The sequence below is a fragment of the Hyperolius riggenbachi genome, chromosome 3 (genome assembly GCF_040937935.1).
Source record: "Hyperolius riggenbachi isolate aHypRig1 chromosome 3, aHypRig1.pri, whole genome shotgun sequence".
In the NCBI taxonomy this organism is placed as follows: Eukaryota; Metazoa; Chordata; class Amphibia; order Anura; family Hyperoliidae; genus Hyperolius; species Hyperolius riggenbachi.
The window spans coordinates 170,955,482-170,977,859 of record NC_090648.1 but is presented as its reverse complement, the minus strand read 5'-3'; the positions used below and the strand labels follow the sequence as shown (position 1 = coordinate 170,977,859).

The 22,378-nt window shown below is 42.2% G+C and overlaps 1 protein-coding gene across 2 annotated transcripts in view; it reads left to right on the top strand.

Moving 5' to 3' along the window:
• The window catches only part of UNC45A (unc-45 myosin chaperone A), a 65,754-nt gene that overhangs the window by 21,909 nt on the left and 21,467 nt on the right, over positions 1-22,378 (top strand). For both annotated transcript variants that reach the window (XM_068275255.1, XM_068275256.1), the window contains exons 4-14: positions 3,351-3,526; positions 9,494-9,586; positions 10,181-10,348; positions 10,498-10,666; positions 10,754-10,924; positions 14,680-14,851; positions 17,615-17,915; positions 18,016-18,110; positions 18,201-18,342; positions 19,496-19,636; positions 20,318-20,445. In XM_068275255.1, the coding sequence (XP_068131356.1) occupies positions 3,351-3,526; positions 9,494-9,586; positions 10,181-10,348; positions 10,498-10,666; positions 10,754-10,924; positions 14,680-14,851; positions 17,615-17,915; positions 18,016-18,110; positions 18,201-18,342; positions 19,496-19,636; positions 20,318-20,445 (1,756 nt within the window). The remainder of the gene's footprint in view (positions 1-3,350; positions 3,527-9,493; positions 9,587-10,180; positions 10,349-10,497; positions 10,667-10,753; positions 10,925-14,679; positions 14,852-17,614; positions 17,916-18,015; positions 18,111-18,200; positions 18,343-19,495; positions 19,637-20,317; positions 20,446-22,378) is intronic.

The window sequence follows — 22,378 nt, the reverse complement described above, 5'->3', positions numbered from 1 at the left end:
GCTGGAGTTGCTATCAGCTTGCCTCTGCCTCTGAAATCAATGGCTAGAAACCTCCTCCTGCCCAGACTGAGCTCCCATAGTTGTCTAGGATAGGGGCAGCATGACAGATGGCTTTAAAGGCTTTGAGGTGGAATCTCGGGTGAAAGTAAGTTATTATGCCTAGTACACGCCATACAATTGTCTGTTCGATTTTCTGTAATTAGATTATTTTCTGTAAAGTACTGGTAGAGACTGGTCATTATCTCTGGTGCATTGTCTTCTGGTTATCTCATGCTGATGTTCTACTATGCTTAATTGCTAGGCAGATGTTGGAAATTATCTATCTGGCAGGTAAATCTTACAGAAAATTGTATGGTGTGTACTAGGCATTAGATCCTGTTGATCTGAGGTTGTGGGTGGTCTAATGTATTTGCAACAAATATGGCAGGTGTCCAGGACCTAAATTTTGTATAGATCTGAATGTTATTTGGCCAGTCTTGAAGAGGATTTTCCATTCTATGGGAAGCCAGTGGAGTAGGCAAAGGATTGGTGTTATTTGGCAGTGGCGGCGTTGGTTTATTAACAAGCTTGCGGCATATCTGATTCACAGGACTTTTGGTAATATTTCCTTTTCAGTTTGCAGCCAGTTATAAATTTACAAAACTGAACCTCATATTGCACCACTTTATAATCTTGGAATCTGTACTCTTTGTGTAGTTCAGGCTGCAAAAAAAAAATCTGATCTTGCTGTAGGGGTAATTAGCTGCTCACAGCAGGAGCTCGTTACTGAGTTACATAGATAAGTATACTTATAATTATATTAGACAACTCCCTGTCCTCTGGACAGTAATGTAGCTATAATGTATTATTAATTTTTTTCTCCCTAAAGTAATTTGAGAAGTCCCTGACAGGTAGTGTTCCGTTACAGTTGTCTTGCACTACCGTTACTGCATACAGATATTCTGACAGCTTCCCCATGCCTTTCCCTCTATCTTACGAGACCCATTTCTGTCCATCCCTGTTTGCGTATTATCTATGATGAGTAGATCAGCTCTGATCATTGCTGTTTGCATGTCCATTCCTATTCTGTCTGTGACCAGGAGTAGGAAGAATATTTACAGGAAAGGGTGGATGTCAAAGATTTGTAGATCAGATGTGTGAGTAAAACATCACACAGGGTGAGGCAGTTCAGCAGAATTTGAAGGGAGCAGGGAGAAAAGCAGTTAGTTTAAAGGACAACTGAAGCAAGAGGCATATGGAAGCTGCCATATTTATTTCTTTTAAAGCAATACCAGTTGCCTGGCTGTCCTGCTGGTCCTCAGCCTCTTATACTTTCAACCATAGACCCTGAACAAGCATGCAGCAGATCAGCTGTTTCTGACATTATTGTCAGATCTGACAAGATTCTCTCCATGTTTGTTTCTGGTGTTAGGCCTCTTTTCCACGAACTGTTGACAGGCAGTGAAATGCCTCTCAAACTCTCACAACTGCTGCCTGATGCTTGATAACTGCTTGTTGCTGCCTGATGCTTGATAACTGCTTGTTGCTGCCTAGTAACTGCTGACTGCTGTCTGGTAACTGCTCGCTGAGCACACAGCTCAATAGTTCGTGGAAAAGAGGCCTTATTCAGACACCACTGCAGCCAAATAAATCAGCAGCGCTGCCAGGGAACTGGTATTGTTTAAAAGTAAATAAATATGGCAGCCTCCATATTCTTCTCATTTAATTTGTCCTTTAAGGAAAAAAAAATAGCTGGCATTCTGCTGTAAGCAAAAATGTTCCTGAACAGAACGAATTAATTTTTTGGAGAAATGACTAATACGTGTCCCAGCGTTGCATACTTTTGGTAATGTTGCACAGCAATGTATGGGGAAATTTCAGTATGTCCTATTTCAGTACACATAACATCATTTATAGCACTTTGGCCCAGTGCACACTGGGCGGATCCGCCGGCCGCATCCGCTTGAAAAGCCGCGTGGCTAATGTATCTCTATGGGCTGGTGCACACCGGCAGTTTGAGGTTTTTAGCCAACCGCAAACGTGCCGCTCGGTGTGCACCCGGCAAATATCGTCTCTCTGCTCTCAAAACCGCTAGAGTTTTGACGATCTGCTAACGGTTTTGGTGTACACTGGGCCTTTCTGTGGGCGGTAGGTGCCTGATGGCCTACCATTTGCAGGCTGATTTGTTACTCATTTTTCGTATTTAAGGAGTGAAATATACTATGCAGTGCATTACAAAGTACATAGTGACATGGTACCTTATCCAACTAACTTTTTATCCTGACTTGTCATTTTCATTTTTTCACTTTTCATTTTATCTAAAATAACTTTACAGCGCCTAGCAAAAAACAAACAACAAAACGTACTAAAAAGTAGGTAAAAAAGTGAAAATGTTTTAGGACAAAACTTAGAAGAAAAGTTAAAGCAGACCAGAACTTAGAACTTCCTCTCTGCTCAAAAAGATAAGCAACAGCATAATAACCTTTATAGGAAAAACATTTATTTTGTTACAGCTGATACAAATACTGCAATAATTCAGCAGTGTGTCTACTTCCTGCTTTCATGGAAACAGACATAGGGTTAATATCCTGTGTTTACAAATCAGCTGCTCTGACACAGCTGAGGGATCAAATTACAGTTGTGATTAGTCAAAGATGAGAGGGAATTAAAGGTGGATTTCTCTGTTTTCCTTCTGTCATGTGTAAGTCCAGGTCCACTTTAAGAAAGTGTGCAAATATTTTCAACTGGGACAGAGACAGCTTCAAATGTTATTGCTGTCCCGAAAATCTGGTATTTGGCCCAACTGGGTTCCTATCAAAGTAATTGGAGGTCTGACAGGACGCGAGTGCAAATCTGCCAGACAAACACACCAAACCCAGTAAAGAGACTGTAGGGAGGATTTCCATTAGGGCTTTTTTCCACTGCAAATTGCAAAATGAAGTTGCATGTGTTTTGTTTTTTTTTTGCTGTGGGTTTCCATGCATTTTTTTAATATGCATTTTATAATTAAGCAGATATTTTTGCAAACATGATGGGAGTGAGTGACGGAGAGCACAACTGTACTCTGATTTTCTAACCCAGGAATCTAGAGTTCCTTACCGCCTTTTTTTTTTTTATGAAGTTGTATGTCTGTATCAGACTTTAGTAGACTGAGGTGTGGTTGAGGCAATCTGCTTTTGCAAAGCTTGGTGGGATCTTTTTGTTTACTGCTGGGTTGGTAGTGCAGTTTTATAGTGTGTTCACCTGCAGGAATCCTGGAAAAGGATAAATCACTGGGTTAGTTCTCTGTAATATTCAGCTTTTTCAGTACATTGGCATACAAACTTCAAAGTCATCACTGTTGTTACTAAACATGGCTATTTATTCTTTAGCAATTGAAGTGGATGCCAGCGATGTGAAGGCTCTGTTCAGACGCAGCCAAGCCTTGGACAAAATGGGACGTGTAGATCAGGCCATACTTGATCTACGCAGATGTTTGACTTTGGAGCCTAAAAATAGAGCATTTCAGGAGGCTCTGAGGAACCTGGGAGTTCGGGCACAAGAAAAGGTATGACGAGAATTGTGTTTTGCTGCAACACTTTCACAATTGACAACAATGGAAAATCTAGCTATCTAGATAGATCTATAGTGTTTCTATCATTACTAAAACTCCTTTCTTTACCTCTATCTAAATCTAAATGAACCTAAATGAAATAAATTGGAAGGGACCTGAAGTAAGAGGCATGTGGTAGTGGCCATATTTATTTCCTTTCAATCAATACCAGTTGCCTGGCAGTCTTTCTGATCTCATTGGCTGCTATAGTGTTTGAATCTCACACTTAAAACAAGCATGTAGCTAATCTGGTTAGATATGGGTCAAAGCACCTGATCTGCATATACTTGTTCAGGGTCCATGGCTAAACGTATTAAGGTACATACACACCTCGGATTTTTCCAAACGACCGCCAAGCGAACTGTCAAAGCCAGTCTTATCAGCTGAACGACGGACTGTATACATGCCTGATTTGATGTCCAAACGACTGGATGTTCAAAGGTTCAAACGACCGGTCGTTTGGAAAAATCCGACGTGTGTACGAGCCTTTAGAGGCAGAGTATCAGCAGGGCAGCCAGGCAATGTGCATTGTTTAAAGGAAATAAATATGTCAGCCTTCATATCCCTCTCACTTGCTTTAAATGCAATTCCTTGATTATTCTTTGTGCATCACATTCTCTTATATGTTGGTTCATGTAGCACTGCAATAGTATAGTAACCAGATTTTACCAGTACAGAGTCAGAACAATAAAGGAACATTCTTGATTGGTTGATGCATGCAAAATAATACCCTACTAACCATTTCCAAGAAGCGTACCCCCCCCCCCCCCCCCCCGACCAATTAAATGCACCGTCCAATGCATTTAGTGGTCCTCTTTCAAGCTGCATACATTTGCATCAACCCAGAAGCATTAGCATATAATTGACTAAACAACTCATTGCAGAGGTGATGGGAAAGATCTGCCTTAATATATGGGCTTAGAAATAGGATATTTGGTAAAAGGAATACACATAAAAGGTTGAAAAGTGCAGACACATAGAACATAGATTCCTACAAGGCATCAAATAATAGTAACCTCCAAGCTATAACATTTACAATGATTTGTAACCATTTTCCTTGAAGTGTGATCAGCTCAGTCAGACTGAAAAATGTGGGTTTTATTTATGTAAGAGCTTGTTATTATAACATGAGGATGCTTTCCTTGTCTTGTTCTAACTCCATGTCAGCACTGATGAGCAGTTTATTTTTCTCAGAACCCTCCATTTTCTCATTGAGGTGATCAGTCTAGTATTTGAAGAAGTTAGTTTGTATCCAGGGAACTGTTCAGAGAGCAGACTAGATGGACAGCTTAGTTAATATTAAAATAACTTTTATAGGCGATAAATTATGAAGCAAAAACATAATTATATCATTATAAATTTCCAATGCAATTCTGATCCAATCTAATTTAGCTTCATGCATTCTTAAAATGTAATTTATCCGATATGTTGTCATCTACACCACCTGGGGCTTATGTCTACAGTGTCACTGTGGGGTGTATTCAGGTGTAATCCTGCAGGCAGTTGCTTAGAGAGGACAGCACAGTCACTGTACAGATGGGCACAGTATATCATTCAGGACCAGAGTTGCAGCAGACAGGATTGGGACTGGAAGGGTTGGTGTGGACAGAATACACTGAATTGGTTAGGATCAGCTGTGTTTGCAGTCAGGATCTGACTTGTTAGGGCTGGTTCATGTGAAAACTAGGTAAACATAGTGTTGGAGCCAGGTAACATAGTACCAGAATGACCTCTTATGCTCACTACTTTCCTAAAGTAATCCTTAGCTACAAAAAATATAGTTGATTGTGTATGTAGTAGTAATGGCAAATAGAAAATTCCCAGTTTTATTTTCTTATTTCCGATTTATTTAAAGAGAACCCGAGGTGAAAATAAACTGATGAGATAAACAAATGTGTTTATCCTCCTACTCCTGAAAAACTATTTTTTTTAGATCTCCCATGGTTTTATTTTATATTTAAACATTTACAAAGTAGATTGAATGTTATATTGTCTCTGTTCAATTGCAGTCAATTAAGAGACCCAGAGTTAAAATACATGAACTATTGACCTTTTTCTATCTCTACCATGACCTTAGAAATTGTATTCTGCAAGGAAACCTTTTATGGATGTAATTTGCTTATTAGTTTAGTGTATTCCAGACAAGGCACAACAAAAGAGAAGCAGTCTCTTCCATGCCTGGTTATTTTTTAGTGTAGCTAGCACTAGGCTAGCTACACTCTGCCCTCAAGTCCCCCGACACTGCGTCCCCCCCTCCGCTCGCCACCGGCGATATTTACCTGGCCAAGATCCCGCGATGGCCGAGACTTCTACCATAGCTTCAGGCGCTGCTATGGCGACGATCGGACATGATGTCTGACGTCATCGACGTCATGCACAGTTCCAATCGCCGCCATAGCGACCCCTGGAGGCTATGGAAAGGCTGCACTGGCTCGGGGGGGGGGGGGGGGGGTTAAGTCAAACGAGCGGCGATCTGGGGGATCAGAGCGGGCCGGCAGCAATCGCAGGGGTGATGTAGCTAGCCAAATGCTAGGTACACCCCTCCAAAAATTTTGTACTAAAAGACCCTCCAAGGCCTGAGAAATCCACCGCGGTGATAATGGATGAGCTGAGCTCGTCCATATCGCTAAGGTGGTTACGTTTTGCATTGTACATGACATGTTATCTCATCATGTCACATGTTGCCTCGGGTACACTTATAAGGCTGAAATGCAAAGTTTGAAGTGAATATAACAGCCATGTCAGTGTGCCACAAAATCTGGTACATTCTGCTCCCACGAAGAAAATTAATGACCTTTTGAACTTTTCATCACTGTCCTGTCATCAGGAGTGTTTGCACAGCCTTCTGCAAATGATTTAACCTGTAATTAGTTATCAAGAAAGCTGAAGTCTCCTTACCTGACCTGACTGGTTTATTAACCTTTGCAATGGAAAAACATATATAAAAGGGAATAAAGACGAGTTCTAAGAATGGTTATTATATGAACATATGTGAATCTTATAATGTCACATGTCCCTTTAGGTACACTTTTAAAGCGGAACCGTATCCAAGGATTGAACTTCATCCCAATCAGTAGCTGATACCCCCTTTCCCATGAGAAATCTATTCCTTTTCTCAGACAGGTCATCAGGGGGCTCTGTATGGCTAATATTGTGGTGAAACCCCTCCCACAGTGTGATGTCAGCACCAAGGTGCAAACACTGACTAAATCATTTATAAATAATTGTAAAAATTAAGCACTTTTTTCACTACATTATTTTCACTGGAGTTCCCCTTTAATTTCTCTCCTTTTTTTCCCCTCTCCATAAAGTTTCAATGTATTGGACATTGAATTGAAAATCTTTTGTTTGTTTTTTTGTCTGTTAAAGTTATCAGCAGCAATGTTTTTAATATCCATCAAATTTACTTTCTTGTCAGCTTTCCCACTCTGCTATTTAGTGAGCCTGTGTTGCGCCTTGAACACAGGATGTGTAATACACCTTCTGAAAGTTCATTTAAACTCACATGAGCTAATAATTCTGTTTTTTAGCAGTTTTTCAAAGGGGATTAAAAGCAAGATAAAAGTAATGGCAATAAATTATATAACTAGGTCAATGTTTTTATCTACCTAGTACTGTACTGGGATTCTCTGGTGAACCTCCGGACTAAAAATCGACTCAGCAGCACTGAAAAGGCTTGGTGTTTCTTTAACAGTTTCATAGCATCAGAACTTTGTTTCTCTTATACAAGCCTCATTTTTAGCTGCACAGAAGAAAACTGCCCGGGCTTTTTTCCCCTGATGCTGTGCAAAGCATGATGGGATTTCTGATTTTGTTATTCTCCTTCTGCTGTTTTGGTGCAATTTTTTTTTTTTTACATTTTGAATTTGACATTTGAAGCCTAGCGTGTGCAGCTGGGAGGGGTAATCAGGACACAGGACAGTTGGGACTGTGTCTCCTGCTCCTTGTCACCTCCTTTCAACCAAAAAGATGGCTGCCCCCATGACAAAGATGGCAGCCCCCATGAATCACAAACATTTGCCTGTTCTTTTAAAACAGGGTGGGTAAGAGATTATATTACCTATCTATTCTAATTAACATAACTAATTTATTTTATTTATTTATTTGTTGTATTTATAAAGCGCCAACATATTACGCAGCGCTGGACATTAATTTAGGTTACAGACAATATTTAGGGGTGACAAACAGCAAAATGACAATACAGGAATACAAGAAAACCAGATCACACAGCACAGTATGAGTACAAGGTAATGCTTAGTCAGTCACTGGATGGGAGCATGGAGTTAGGCAAGTTAGGTTCACTCAAATGCATAGCATGGGTGCACAGTAATAGAGGTGCATGATCAGGTAGGACACAAAAGGAGTGAGGACCCTGCCCAAAGGCTTACAATCTAGAGGGAGAGGTAGGGACACGAGAGGTAGGGGACCAGAGTTCGGCTGTGGGTTTAGAGCAATTGTGAGGGGTGGTAGGCAAGAGTGAAAAGGTGAGTTTTGAGGGCCTTCTTGAAGGTGTTGAAGGAGGGGGCTGCCCTAATGGGTGGAGGTAGGGAGTTCCATAGTGTCGGAGCGGCTCTTGAGAAGTCTTGGAGGCGTGCATGGGACTGGGTGATGCAGGGAACGGTCAGGCGAAGTTCATTGGAGGAGCGGAGTGAGCGGCTTGGTGTGTATCTCTGAGTAAGATCAGAAATGTAGGTTGGACAGGTTTTGTGGATGGATTTGTAGGTCAGACACAATATCTTGAATCTGATTCTGGACTGGATAGGAAGCCAGTGGAGGGATTCACGGAGGGGAGCCGCCCTGGTGGAGCGATGGGAGGAGTGGATAATTCTGGCAGCCGCATTCATGATGGACTGCAGTGGGGCTATTCGGGTCTTAGGGAGTCCAGACAGAAGGGCATTGCAGTAGTAGTAACTAATGTAACTTAATGACAGTATGTTTGTTTAGGCTGAAGTTCCCCTTTAAGTAGTACCTGACAGGAAGTTGTCCAGTAAATAATGTGACGTTAATTGATAGCTGATATGAAATTCTAGGTGATGTTGCAGTATTAGATAGATGATACACACACTGGCCGTGTTCTGAGTCAGAGGATGATGGAGGGAAAGGAAGCAAAGCATGAGGTCAGTCCAGGAATCTTCAGAGACAAGACCACTGCAGTGACATAGATACAGAGGAGACATACACGTACTACATTGTGTATTAGAAAACCCTGTCACTGAATGTAACAATTTAAACTAGTGTCTTAATATATGTTAAAAGGGGTTGTTTCGATATCCATCTATTCCTCTGCAATCCCAGCATGCACTGGGACATTTTACATTGCACAATATGTGCCAACTTAGTCAGCTGGACAAGCTTCACTGACTTAATTGCAGCTCATTTCACTGTATTCACCTCTCTGTAAGTAACATGATGAATTATTAAGTACATGATCAAATGTTAACTTCAGTGAAATCTGGATGCAAATTGAGCTATACCCAGGATAATGATATGCAAATGAATATTGGTATTGAGTATTTGTAGGAAGCCCCTCAGTGTCAGGAGGAAGTCCTTCCCATTTGACTTTCAAGTTACTTTATTGGTCATTTATTGTGATGGATGGCTTCTCTGATCTGTGGTGATGCTTGGGACCAGCATTCAATTCCATGTGGCTTTCAGATTTCTGGATTTCGTGAATATTTAAACATGGTTTTCATTGTATGCATTTTCCAATTTTGTAGTATTTTATTATATACTCTCGATATGTCACATGGGTTTGTTTTGAATTTACCTTAAACTAGTGACTGGATTACTATTTAGGCTTACTGACTTTTACACAGAAAATTGTGTGTGTGTGTGTGTATACACTCACACACACACACACAGTATAGATCTTTTTTTTTATTGCTATATTCCATTCAAGTCTTATATGTCTTTCCATGCCAGGTTCAGCTCATGTCATCCACAGACTCCCGAGTGGACCAGATGTTTAACATCCTGCTTGACCCTGATGAGAAAGATGTTGAGAAGCAGCAGAAGGTATTTCCTGATTGACACAGACAATTTATGCCATGCATATAAAGCCTTCAGTCAGCTTATGACTGCAGTGTGGAAATCAGTAGAAAGTGCACAGATCGGCAGGAGGGGAATATTTGGGAGATGATGTTTGTCAGGCTTGCAGACATAAAAAAAACTTCCAAGTACACTTCAGAAGTGGTTCCTCAGCCTAACAAACACTCTTGTGCTGCGTTATGGCTAATGACCATATAGCTGTCGTTCTCTACTCTGTTCCTGCACACTTACATCTGAAGACTTGTTTTCAGGTCACTTTCTTAGCCTTTAGTTCTATTTCTAATGTAATGCTTCACTACTTTCCTGTAATAAATAGTGCAGAGCAGACACATGAGGTGAAGACCCTTCCTTAGGTGTAATGTCAGTAATTATAAGTGAAGACTCCTGTTATGTACGGTTGTCTTTGAAGGCTCTCATTATTCTTCGGTCTGCAGATGATAAAAGATGGTATTTGCATGCATGATATATTATTCATTCTACACTGACTTTATCTACAGTATCTACACATTTTACAGCATCTTTACTATTGATTGCTTTAGCTGAGCTATTTTCCATTTGCAGGCGGCTCAGAATTTAGTTGTTCTGGCTCGTGAAGATGCTGGAGCAGAGAAAATTTTCCAGAGTGACGGGGTCCGTCTTCTTCTGCGGTTACTGGACACTAAGAAAGCTGATATGATGTTGGCTGCTCTAAGGACCTTGGTTGGTCTCTGTACAGGCCATCAGCCTCGAGTAAGTTTCTGTTGTCGGTTGTTTAGTTCTGTATTAGTAATACAAGGTACATTAAAACATAAGGCTGGGAATTATAAATACTGTAGCTGGAAAGATAAATGAAATATAAAATGGTCATCTACCTTGGATCTGCTCATCTGTTTCTGTAGACAGTGGCGATCCTCAATGCCGTCGGCATGGAGAAGTTCTGTTCTATCATGGCAATGGACAATGAGCCGGTCTCTCTTGCGGCATGCACTCTTCTGAGCACCATGTTTGAAACTCTAAAAGAAAGCAAGAAAAAGGATATCCGAGCAAAGGAAGGGGCAGTTGTCCTAGGTAAACATGGCAACATTCATACCACAACGCTAACAATGTAACTATCATTGTGTGACATGTCTGCATTTAATATTTTTTACTTTAAAGATCCATCTACAGAGCTGAAGTCAATGATTCGCCACCTGCTTGAGATGCTAATTCAACCCAGTGTGTCCTCCCATGGACGAGATAATTCCCTTAATCTTCTCATAAAACGTGTGCCTTCAAAATCAGTGCGAGATCCCAACAACACAATGAGTTTGTGGATCATTGATCAAGGTACAGTACATGTCTAAATTACCTTAAGATGATGTATTATGAAGTATATTCAGTTTCTCACATTAGTTGTGTCTGGGGTACCTGTACAGGCTGCCAGCATTCGCACTTGTGCCAGGGACCAGGCTTGCGTCAGTGTCCTGGATGGATAAGCAAAGGAGAGGATAGCGTCAGTACCGGGTCTGACGTGAGAGGCCCCCCCCAGTTTGAAAAAGTGGGGGGGAGACTCTGCGTAACATGTGTCTAAATAAACAAGTTTATATTAACCTCTCCAGCCTCTCAGTGCGGTTTAACACCACTTACACTATCATCTCACTTACTGCACTCACTGCCCTGGAATAATCGCTCATACTGGCCAAGAGCAGCTTGCAACACATCACTGCGTGTTTACCTTTGCTGCAGCCCTCAAGCTGCTTCCACACCTTCTGGCTCTTCATCCAGGATTCTGCCGCAAGCCCAGCCTCTGACGTCAGACCTGGTACTGAAGTTAGCCTTTCCTTATCTCATCCCTCCAGGACACTGCCGCAAGCCTGGTCCCCGGCACAAGTGGGACACAAGTCTGATTGCTGGCAGCCCATACCAGTACTCCAGCCCCACCTAATAGGTGACAGATGTCACAGTGTGCGCTCTTCTTCTTTTTGTCTTTTCATAGATGCAGTGTGTCACACAGGAAGCAGCACCTGTCCTCTCTACACACTCACAGATCACTGTCTAGAGGTTACTGACCGTAGAAAACACTTCTAATACTGTACTGTTTAAAGGATACCTTAGCGCATACAAGCATTTGGGGGGATCCCCGAACTTACTTCCTGGCTCGGGGTGGTAGCAGCTGACTGCGCAGGTGCTATTCGGCAACAAGGTGTCCTTGATTTTGTGGCTGGGAGTGCTCTGCGCATGTGCACTATGATGTTGTGATGTAGTGCGCATGCGCAGAGTGCTCCCGCCCACAGACACGCAATCAAGGATGCACATTGCCAGGCAGCGCTTGCGCAGTCAGCCACGACCACCCTGAGCCAGGAAGTATGTTTGGGGGATGGGTAACAGGTACAGGTAACGGAGGGGGATGGAGGAGAACAGAGGGAGCGGTGGGTAACAGGAGAGCCCACTTCACATACCTGCTCCCCCTGTTCTTAAACATTTGTATGCACTAAGGTATCCTTTAAAGAGGAACTCCAGTGAAAATAATGTAATAAAAAAAGTGCTTCATTTTTACAATTATTATGTATAAATGATTTAGTCAGTGTTTGCCCATTGTAAAATCTTTTAAATCCGTGATTTACATTCGGACATTTATCACATGGTGACATTTTTACTGCTGGCAGGTGATGTAGCTGCTGCTTGCTGTTTTGGCAGTTGGAAATAGCTGTAAACCGCTATTTCCCACAATGCAACAGGTTCACAGACAGAAAACTGCCAGGAGTACCATGGTCTTCAGAGTTTCTTGTGGGAGGGGTTTCACCAAAATAATCAGCCATACAGAGCCCCCTGATGATCAGTTTGTGAAAAGGAATGGATTTCTCATGTAAAAGAGGGTATCAGCTACTGATTGGGATTAAGTTCAATTCTTGGTCGGAGTTTCTCCTTAAAGGGACAATCGGAAATAATAAAACACAATAAGAAATTAATACATATTTAAAGAGATCTAAAAACCATTTGCCCCCTTGTGCATAGTTGTTGAGTCTACCCGTAATAGTGTCTATCTAGTGATGAATTTATAATGCTGATCTAAACAAGAGATAAAATCTCAGGACTATCCAATAAGTGGTTGAGTTCTGGATTGAGCCATTTCATTTTGGCATAAACTTTTTCATGAATAAGCAACTGTTATTATGTGTGATATATGTATTATAAAAAAAACAAATCGAATTGACTGACTTGAGGAAAAGGCAACTGAAAGGTAATGCAGGAATTAACATTATGAGCCACAAAACTGTCACATCATGGATTGGGAAGGACAGGCTTGTTTGTCCACTTTCATGTTTCCCTGACATTGAGCCAGATTGTGTGGAGATCATGGTAACTAGAATTCTATGCATATGTTTACTTTGTCTCTGTAATTTACCATTCTTCAGATAGCCCTACTTCCTGCATTCCCAATAGCTGCTGCGCTCTACACTGCTCCCCTCCCTCATAAGTAATGTTATCTCACAGACTCTTAGGGCCCTTTCACACTGGGGTGGTGCAGTATCGCAGCTCACCGCCAGGCAATGAAACGCTATGGAGATTTTCATCTTTTTGCGGTACGACGCAACGCGAAGGAAATGACTTTTCACTGCATCCCCGACACAGGTTCAAAACTGTTACATTATGATTTTAAAACCGTTAACAATGCGACATCGCAACGTGCATGTGCAGAGGCAAATTTTTACAATATTCTTCCGTGCTCTTCCGCATACCCCTAAGCAGAAAGTGACCACAAACGCACGTTACTTTCTGCTTGGCTGGTGGCCATACAGGGAACACCATGCACTAATGCGGTCTGTTTCTGGAGGAGCGATGCAGTGGATGTGACGCACCGCATCACTAACGCTGGTTTACGGTGTGAAACCAGCCTTACAGGATAGGTCCAGGGGAAAAAAAATACACTTACCTGAGGCTTCGTCCAGCTTCTGGCAGCCGTCCTGTGCCCTCACTGCAGCTCCGATGGCTCCCAGACTTCAACGCCACAGAAGCCGACCTCGCCAGGTCAGCTTTTTCTGTGCGCCACTGCTGACGTCATCAGCACTGCGCAGGCACAGAACTACTGCGTCTGCGCAGTACAGTCCTGATGACGTTGGCTTCTGCAGCGGAGGAGACCGGGAGCCACCAGAGCTGCGGCGAGGGCACAGGCTGGAGGAAGCCCCAGGTAAGTGAATTTTTTTTTTCCCTGAACGTATCCTTTAAGTCTTATACACAACTACAAGGCATTTCGCATAGCAGGGATTCGGGCTCGATGTCTCAGGCAACATTTCAGGGCCAAACTGTAGTTACTATGTTGTCATAACAGAACATCCTGTTCTGTTACTATGCAACATGAGGGAGGGCTGATGGAGTGCACACATGAGCAGTGTGTCACAGCGAGAGGGGTGAGTGGGGAAAACAATGCACTTGGGGCCACTGTACACATAATACATTTGTGGTGGTTTTTATTGGCTGCCCTGGCTGAATTTCGTCTAGTATGTGTACACAGCTTACAGGGTATTCATTCACTGTTTGATACAATCAAAATATTTGTCTTTGACTTAAAAATGATAACTTACAAAATTAGCACTGACTTGTAATATGTGCTGCACTAGTCCGAAAAGATGTTGCCACAAATTGGAAGCTGCTAATGTTTCTGGTGCCAGTTTAAATCTACCAAGAGAACAGTGCATTAAATGTCATTTTGATTAAAGTGGACCTGAACTCAGAACTTCCTCTCTGCTCTAAAAGATAAGCAACAGCATAATAGCCTTTAAAAAAAAATTTTGTTACAGCTGATACAAATCCTGCAATAAATCTGCAGTGTGTCTATTTCTTGCTTTCATGGAAGCAGACATGTTGTTAACATCCTGTATTTTCCAAATACCTCTCTACTGTGGCTGACACAGCTAAAGGATCAAATTACAATTTGTGTTTAGTCAAAGATGAGGGGGAATTAGACAGGCTAAGCTCTATGAGTACATACAGGTGAATTCCGTTATGTTTCTTTCAGAGTTCAGGTCCACTTTATTCTATTGGAAAAAGGAATGAGTTTCTTATTTTCTGAAATGTCTTTTATGTGACCTGTTTTTGTTCAGGTTTGAAGAAAATCCTTGAAGTGGGAGGCTCTGTAGTGGAGATCCCAGGCAGCCTTTCAGTGACAGAGTCCACCAGGATGAGCGCCTCCGTGCTGCTGAATAAGCTGTTTGATAATCTGAATTGTGATGCACAGCGAGAGAATTTCCACAAGCTGTGTGAAGATTATGTTCGGTAAGAAGACTTTAAAGTGGAACTTTTATATCGCAGCAGTGAAGATTTGTTATGAAGCAGATCTGAAGCTGGGTACAATTCATTTTTTCCCTCTTGTTTTATATTAACAAGACAAATGGTAATTCTGTCTTCTGATCTACTAATTAGCCTCTAGTAACAAATCTCCATTCCTCAGACACAACACGCATGCAGGTTTAACCATGTGAGTGTGTTGTGTGTGTTGGTCATGTGTTATTAATGCTAGACCCTTTATGGTATGTGAAGAATGTCTACACTGCAGACTTTCTATCTTGCATCTGTATTGTCTGTAGGAACCTCTGTAGTGCATTTTGTACAGTGGTCTTTATGTTGCCCTATAAAGAACTCTTCCTGCTTTGTGCTGTCTGCAGTCAGAATAAGTAACCTCATCACAGCAAGGAGAAAGAGTTTTGACTGCCGCTAAATAAAAATAAATGCCAGGGTATTACTTCCTACCTGTTTCCAGGCACAGATCGACTCACTACAGAAATCCAAAGCTCTGTATAGATGAAATAGTTATATTTTTTTTTTATTTTGGTATATGTATTACAAAGCTTCAGATATGTTGTTTGATGTACAATGCAATTTCTAAGCCAGCGATGGCTAACCTTGGCACTCCAGCTGTGGTGGAACTACAAGTCCCATGAGGCATTGCAATACTCTGACAGCTCTAAGCGTAACTCAGGGAGGCAGAGGCATGATGGGATTTGTAGTTTTGTCACAGCTGGAGTGCCAATGTTAGCCATCATTGTAGGCTAAAGTAACCCTAATGGTGGCCATACATGGTACAATTGTTTCATCCAATCTTACCATTTCTATGTAATATAAGGGAACTGCTTAAATTATCCTTTCAGTATATTCACTTAATTTACCCTTATAGTACATAGAAATGGTAAGATTGGATTAAAAAATTGTACTATGTATGGACACCATGACAGACATTTGCATCCACATCATTTAGATACATGTCTTGATTTTGTTTTTATGGTTTGTCCTTTTAGTTGTCTGTTGTACATATACTTTCCATTATAGTGGTGCTCCCATTGTATTGCTTCCCTTTTTATAAGTCTAGTTCTCCCAAATATAGTAGTGCTTCTGTTACAATGGTCCTATCATATATTGGTAGGTGAACAGAGGCGCCAGAAGGATAAAAGTACATACAATTTTTAAAAAATTGCTGGGAGGAAGTGGTGGACTCGCCTCCGTTAAAGCAGACACCAAGGACTGTAAATGTATAGATATACACATTTATTGAAAATACCCCAAAGATGCAACGCGTTTCGCGGGCACAGCCCACTTCTTCAGGCAATAAGCAGGGGATAAACAACAGCAATTCAGTTATAGCAAGCAGAGCACCTCTGTGACAGGTGCTGAGGACAGAGGTGCAGAGGTGCTCTGCTTGCTATAACTGAATTGCTGTTGTTTATCCCCTGCTTATTGCCTGAAGAAGTGGGCTGTGCCCGCGAAACGCGTTGCATCTTTGGGGTATTTTCAATAAATGTGTATATCTATACATTTACAGTCCTTGGTGTCTGCTTTAACGGAGGCGAGTCCACCACTTCCTCCCAGCAATTTTTTAAAAATTTTATGTACTTTTATCCTTCTGGCGCCTCTGTTCACCTACCAATATATTTGAGTCCACCCCAGGTGGAGGGGTGATCTACCCCCTTTCTTCCTATCTACAGAGAGCGACTTCTTAATCCTGAGTGAGGACAGGTCTAATCTCCTCACCTGCCTAATGAGTGGTTACCTAGGTGGTAACCCGTGTTTGTGAGTATTACCATCTCACTGTTTCATTTATCCAATCAATTTTGACATACTACACCATATTGGGCTCTCGATTTCTCTTCAACTTTAATGGTCCTATCATACTTTTTCATATGGTACCCCTGTGTGGTGCTCTTCATTAAAGCAATCTCTATTACAGTGCTCCCCTTTACAGTGATGCCACTGTTATTACGATCTCCACATTATATTAGTCCACTCGTTTTAATGGTGCCTTTATCAATTATAGTAGCCCTTATACTGTGCTATTATGCTGCTGTAGCCCTGCCTGCCTGAAGGTGGTGTGAGTATCATAGCTACCTGTTCAGCTACTGCAGCACTCCTCTTCAGTTGCTACATTGCTGCATCTTCTGCTCCACACTATGATCATCTAAAGCTGGCCACTAACGGTCCAATTTCTAGCGAAAAATCGTTCGAGCGATCAGAAATTCTGATCCGACGAAAAATCGTTCACTACACCATCAACTAACCAATCATTGCTTCCTATCTATCACGACCACCAAGAAAATCCAAATTTTCGTTCGTCGAAAATTAATTCGGGCGACATTTTTTTCACTCGTTCATAATCGATTGTGTCCACCAATGGAGATTATTTACAACCAATCCGATCCGAATTTCTGATCGCTCGAACGACTTTTCGCTAGAAATTGGACCGTTAGTGGCCAGCTTTACTGATGCACCTTATCACACCTGTATACAGTGCTTATGAGCAGGAAAGGTGCAGTGGCTTTGAAAGCAGCCAGCCAGGTAGCTGGGGAGGGGGGGGGGGGGGGGGGGGGCATTTCCAACAGTTTACTTGGTCCTAGATACAGCCGCGTTGATGTCAGTATAGACTTGAGACCTGCAAATGATTATCTGCTGATCTATAAGCGTATCTTTCATATGTGTAAAAGAACACACACACTTCTACCAGCTGTGCTGTAACATTGTTTGTTTTATCTATGCTCTTTTCTCCTCTAGGAGTTGGTTTGAAGATCACGGCATGGATGGAAAGTTGAGGGCTATACAGACAGTGTCCTGTTTACTGCAGGGCCCATCTGAGGCTGGAGATAGAACTCTGGAACTTACAGGCATAATGGAGAGCATTATCGCTCTGTGCGCTTCTGAGCGGGAGATTCATCAGCAAGTGGCAGTGGAAGCCCTGATCCATGCAGCTGGTAAAGCCAAGAGAGCTTCCTTCATCACTGCCAATGGGGTGACCCTCCTCAAAGATATATATAAGAAGAATGAGAATGATGCCATTCGTATAAGAGCCTTGGTGGTACGCCCATGTTTTGTGGGGAACTTTAATGTTCATGTTCAACAGGCGTCTCCTATGTCTGGGCTGTCTAATCAGCAGACCTGTGTTTTCCATCTTGCAGGGTTTATGCAAGCTGGGCTCAGCAGGAGGCACAGACTTCAGCATGAAACAGTTTGCAGAAGGATCCACGCTGAAGCTAGCAAAACAATGTCGCAAGTGAGTCATTTTATGTATGGTAAAATGTGGATGATAAATTGACTTGATTAGTATGTAATAATGTGAGCCCATGGACTTTTTGCCTTGTAGATGGCTTTGCAATGAGGGTATTCAGGCAACTACCCGGCGCTGGGCAGTGGAAGGCTTGGCCTATCTGACATTTGACGCTGATGTTAAAGAGGAATTTGTAGAAGATAAAGCAGCTTTGCAGGCAATGTTTAATCTTTCAAAGGTACCAAAACACTTCTATCTTGGTTAATAATTCAGTGAATTGGAGGCCATTTACTCCAGATTTATTTTTACTGTCAGGTAGATGTAACTGTGTTAAACCTTTTGTACCATCAAGAGAAAGGTTGAGTATTCTATAGTATGTCATATTCTTTATAGTAGTACTAACAGCAGTTTACCATCGCTCCATTTAAACAAGGAAGAAAGCTCTTTTTTTCTTTCTTTTTTTTTTTTTACCATTAAATGTGAGCTTTGAGCTGGTTCTACCTAATTTATTTTGGATGCTGGATACAGAGTCCTATTACAGAGAGTGTGTTTTAGAAAATATTGAGGCGAGTAGGACAAAATACAGCATATTCAAAGCCATTAGCAACTGAAGGGGATTGAAAAATGTTGTTGAAAGACATTGGGCTCTATTCACTAAAGTGTGCTAACTGCTATCACAGCAGTTATCACGCGAGCTGCCGAGCGCAAAGGTTAGCGCGTGAAAAGCAGTACTTTGCGTGATAAGCGAAGATTTGCGTGCGATCACGTGCGCTTTTCATGTGAAAAGCGCACATGATCGCGCGCAAACTTTCGCTTAACACGCAATGTAATGATGGTGATAGCCGTTATCACACTTTAGTGAATCGAGTCCATTGTGTGTAGTTTCCCTCTACTTTGTCTTGTCTGCTGCTGCCCCTCACATCCGTGCACTCCCTTCTCCCCTTTTACCCCTTTTTCCTGCTGCTATGCAGTGTAGCCTTGACTTCTTTTCCTTCCACTTGCTCACTGACAGATGGCAGCTGATTTGTCTATAGGTATAAGATTACAGATATGACACTGCTACACCATGCCCTCAGGTGCTAGATATAGGATTATGTTCATAGATCCAGCCATTGGGAAGTATATATTCTTCTCCCAACATGCACCTCGAAGAGATATGGGTGATGTGCAGCACCTGGCTTCATGCTATGCTGGGTACTGTACACTGCATGTGAGTGGATTATCATTTTACAGTCACAGACTTAGAGGTTCTGCAGGAGTACTTGATTTGCCTATGTGTGAATTTCCAGCCTTATTTTGGTGCGTGCGACTCGCATGATTTAGGATTCGTGATTCTGTGTGTATAGTGATGTTTGGCTGTCTGGTAAATTGTTTATTTTAATGTTTTCCAGTCCCAGGACAAAACTGTTCTCTTTGCAGTTGCATCCACCCTGGTAAACTGTACAAACAGCTATGACCAAGAGGAAATAGATCCTCAAATGCTTGAACTGGCAAAGTATGCCAAACAGCACGTTCCTGAGGTGCACCCAAAGGTGAGTGGGAGACTATACTTATATATTCATATTGTGCTTTGTGAACAGTAGGCTTGCATATAGCTCATTGTCACACACAATACAGCCTGACTTTTTTGGTTGGTTGTTTTCATTCAGTGATTATTTTTTGTATGTACCATATATAAATAAAGAATTTTATTTTTTTTAAAGATCTTACTCGGTTTTGTAGAAATATTATGTAAATGTCATCCTGTGCCCACACCGCCCTTCCGAGTCCCTCCATCAAGCAGCAGCGACCCCCGCTAAGCTGGCTGGTCACTGCCAGTGGGCGGCTTCTGTGCATGTGCGGCCCCGAGCTAAGTGCACAGTGATCGCGCTGCCGGGAGCAATCTGCGCATGCGTAGTTGTGATTTTTGTGTACTATGCATGCGCAGAACGCTCCCAGCATCGGGAGCATGGTGAGGAGGCGCCGGCCAGCTTTGCGGGGGTCGCCGCTGCTGGCAGGAGGGACTCGGAAGGACGGAGTGGACACAGGATGACTCCAGGGGGCTGCAAGAAGTCCCAGGTAAGTTAAACTAATTTTTTTTTTTTTTAATAATTTAGATTTCCTTTAAATATATGATAAATAAAAATTGAACCTGGTGTGGCCTCTTTTATGTCTAGTTTCATGACACATTTATCCATGTATCAATATTTTCATTTGATGTCATGCATTAATAGGATAAGAAAGAATTTGTTGAGGTGCGGATTGGCAAATTACTGGCAGCGGGAGTGGTGTCTGCTTTGGCCTGCATGGTGAAAAATGAGAATCCAGCATTACCCGATTCCTCAAAGGAACTGATATCTAGGTAAAGTTACCTTTCCATCTTCCATACAGCAACTAAATCACAGCTGAGGCAGATTCTACACTGTCTCTCAGGAGTTGGCATGTGAGGTCTGGCTGTACAGACATTCTGTTGTTACCTGATCCAGCTGTAAATGGTCAGCCTGTGTGATAATACCACATCTGTAGGCATCTAACATGTAAATGTCTCCTCCCATAGTGTTGCAGCAATCTATAGTGTGCAAGCTTGGCTCATTAACCACTTCACCCCCAAGGGTTTTTACCCTAACGGACCAGATCAATTTTCACCTGTCAATGCTCTTCCCTTTCATTTGCCAATAACTTTTTCAATATTTATCACATCAAAATTATCTATACCTTGTTTTTTCCCCACAGATTAGGCTTTTTGGGGGTGATATTTGTTTTCAGTAATTACTTTGCTTTCTATACACTTTAAATGGAAAAACCGGTAAAAAAATGAAAAAAAGTATTTGTGATTAAAAACCACCAAAACCTGCCGATGTTAGCGGTTAATAGCAAAGTCCCCTTACATGATATAAACACCAAGTTTTCAGGATATGTTAAGTAGACCCTTGGAAAGAAGGTGCAAATTTTTTTTTTCAAAAAGACCTTATAGTTTTTGAGAAAATTGATTTTAAACACTGGATGTTTTAAAACGTCCATTGGTCCATTAACAGGGTAAAATTGGACGTTTTTATACTATTGGTGGTGCTGAAGTAGTTAAAGAGAATCTGTATTGCTAAAATCGCACAAAAGTAAACATACCAGTGCGTTAGGGGACATCTCCTATTACCCTCTGTCACAATTTCACCGCTCCCCGCCGCATTAAAAGTAGTCAAAAACTGTTTTAAAAAGTTTGTTTATAAACAAACAAAATGGCCACCAAAACAGGAAGTAGGTTGATGTACAGCATGTCCACACATAGAAAATACATCCATACACAAGCAGGCTGTATACAGCCTTACTTCTGAATCTCAAGAGATCACTTGTGTGTGTTTACCTTCTGTCCCCAGCTTCTCTCATGCACTGAACATTACAGGCTTCCTGCAGACAGCTCTGCCTATGTCGTTAATTCCTCAGTATGTGACAGACCAGCTCCTTTTACAGCCTCCAGAGGAGGATTTTTATCCAGCTCTCTTCTATCACTGATAAGATAGCAGAGAAGCTGCTGGCTTATGTAAATAAAACACACACTGGAGTGTGCATAGAGGAACAGTTCAACACTGAAGAACTTGGCAGCCTTCCAGACACAGGCCGACAAGTCTGACAGGGGAAAGATACATTGATTTATTACAGAGCTGGTTATATTAGAAAGAGCTGCAGTAAGCCAGATCACATTAGAATAGGTTTAGGAACTTGTAGGATGGTAGAAAAAATGTAACTTTTGTTACGGAGTCACTTTAAAGAGACTCTGAAGCGAGAATAAATCTCGCTTCAGAGCTCATAAATAGCAGGGGCACGTGTGCCCCTGCTAAAACGCCGCTATCCCGCGGCTAAACGGGGGTCCCTTCACCCCCAACCCACCCCCCGCAAAAGTGTGTCGTAAAAAGGTCGCAGAATTTCCCTTCCTGGAGGCAGGGCTAACGGCTGCAGCCCTGCCTCCAGTCGCGTCTGTCAGCGGCGCATCGCCGCCTCTCCCCCGCCCCTCTTAGTGAAGGAAGACTGAGAGGGGCGGGGGAGAGGCGGAGATACGCGCTGACAGACGCGCGTGGGGCAGGGCTGCGGCGGTTAGCCCTGCCCCAACCAGAAAGCGCTCCACGGGTGTATCGAGGGGGATTTGGGGGTGAAGGGACCCCCGTTAAGCCGCGCTATAGCGGCGTTTTAGCAGGGGCACACGTGCCCCTGCTATTTATGAGGTCTGAAGCGAGATTTATTCTCGCTTCAGACTCTCTTTAAAGTGGATCTGAGCTGAAAAACTAACTATAACAAGTAACTTG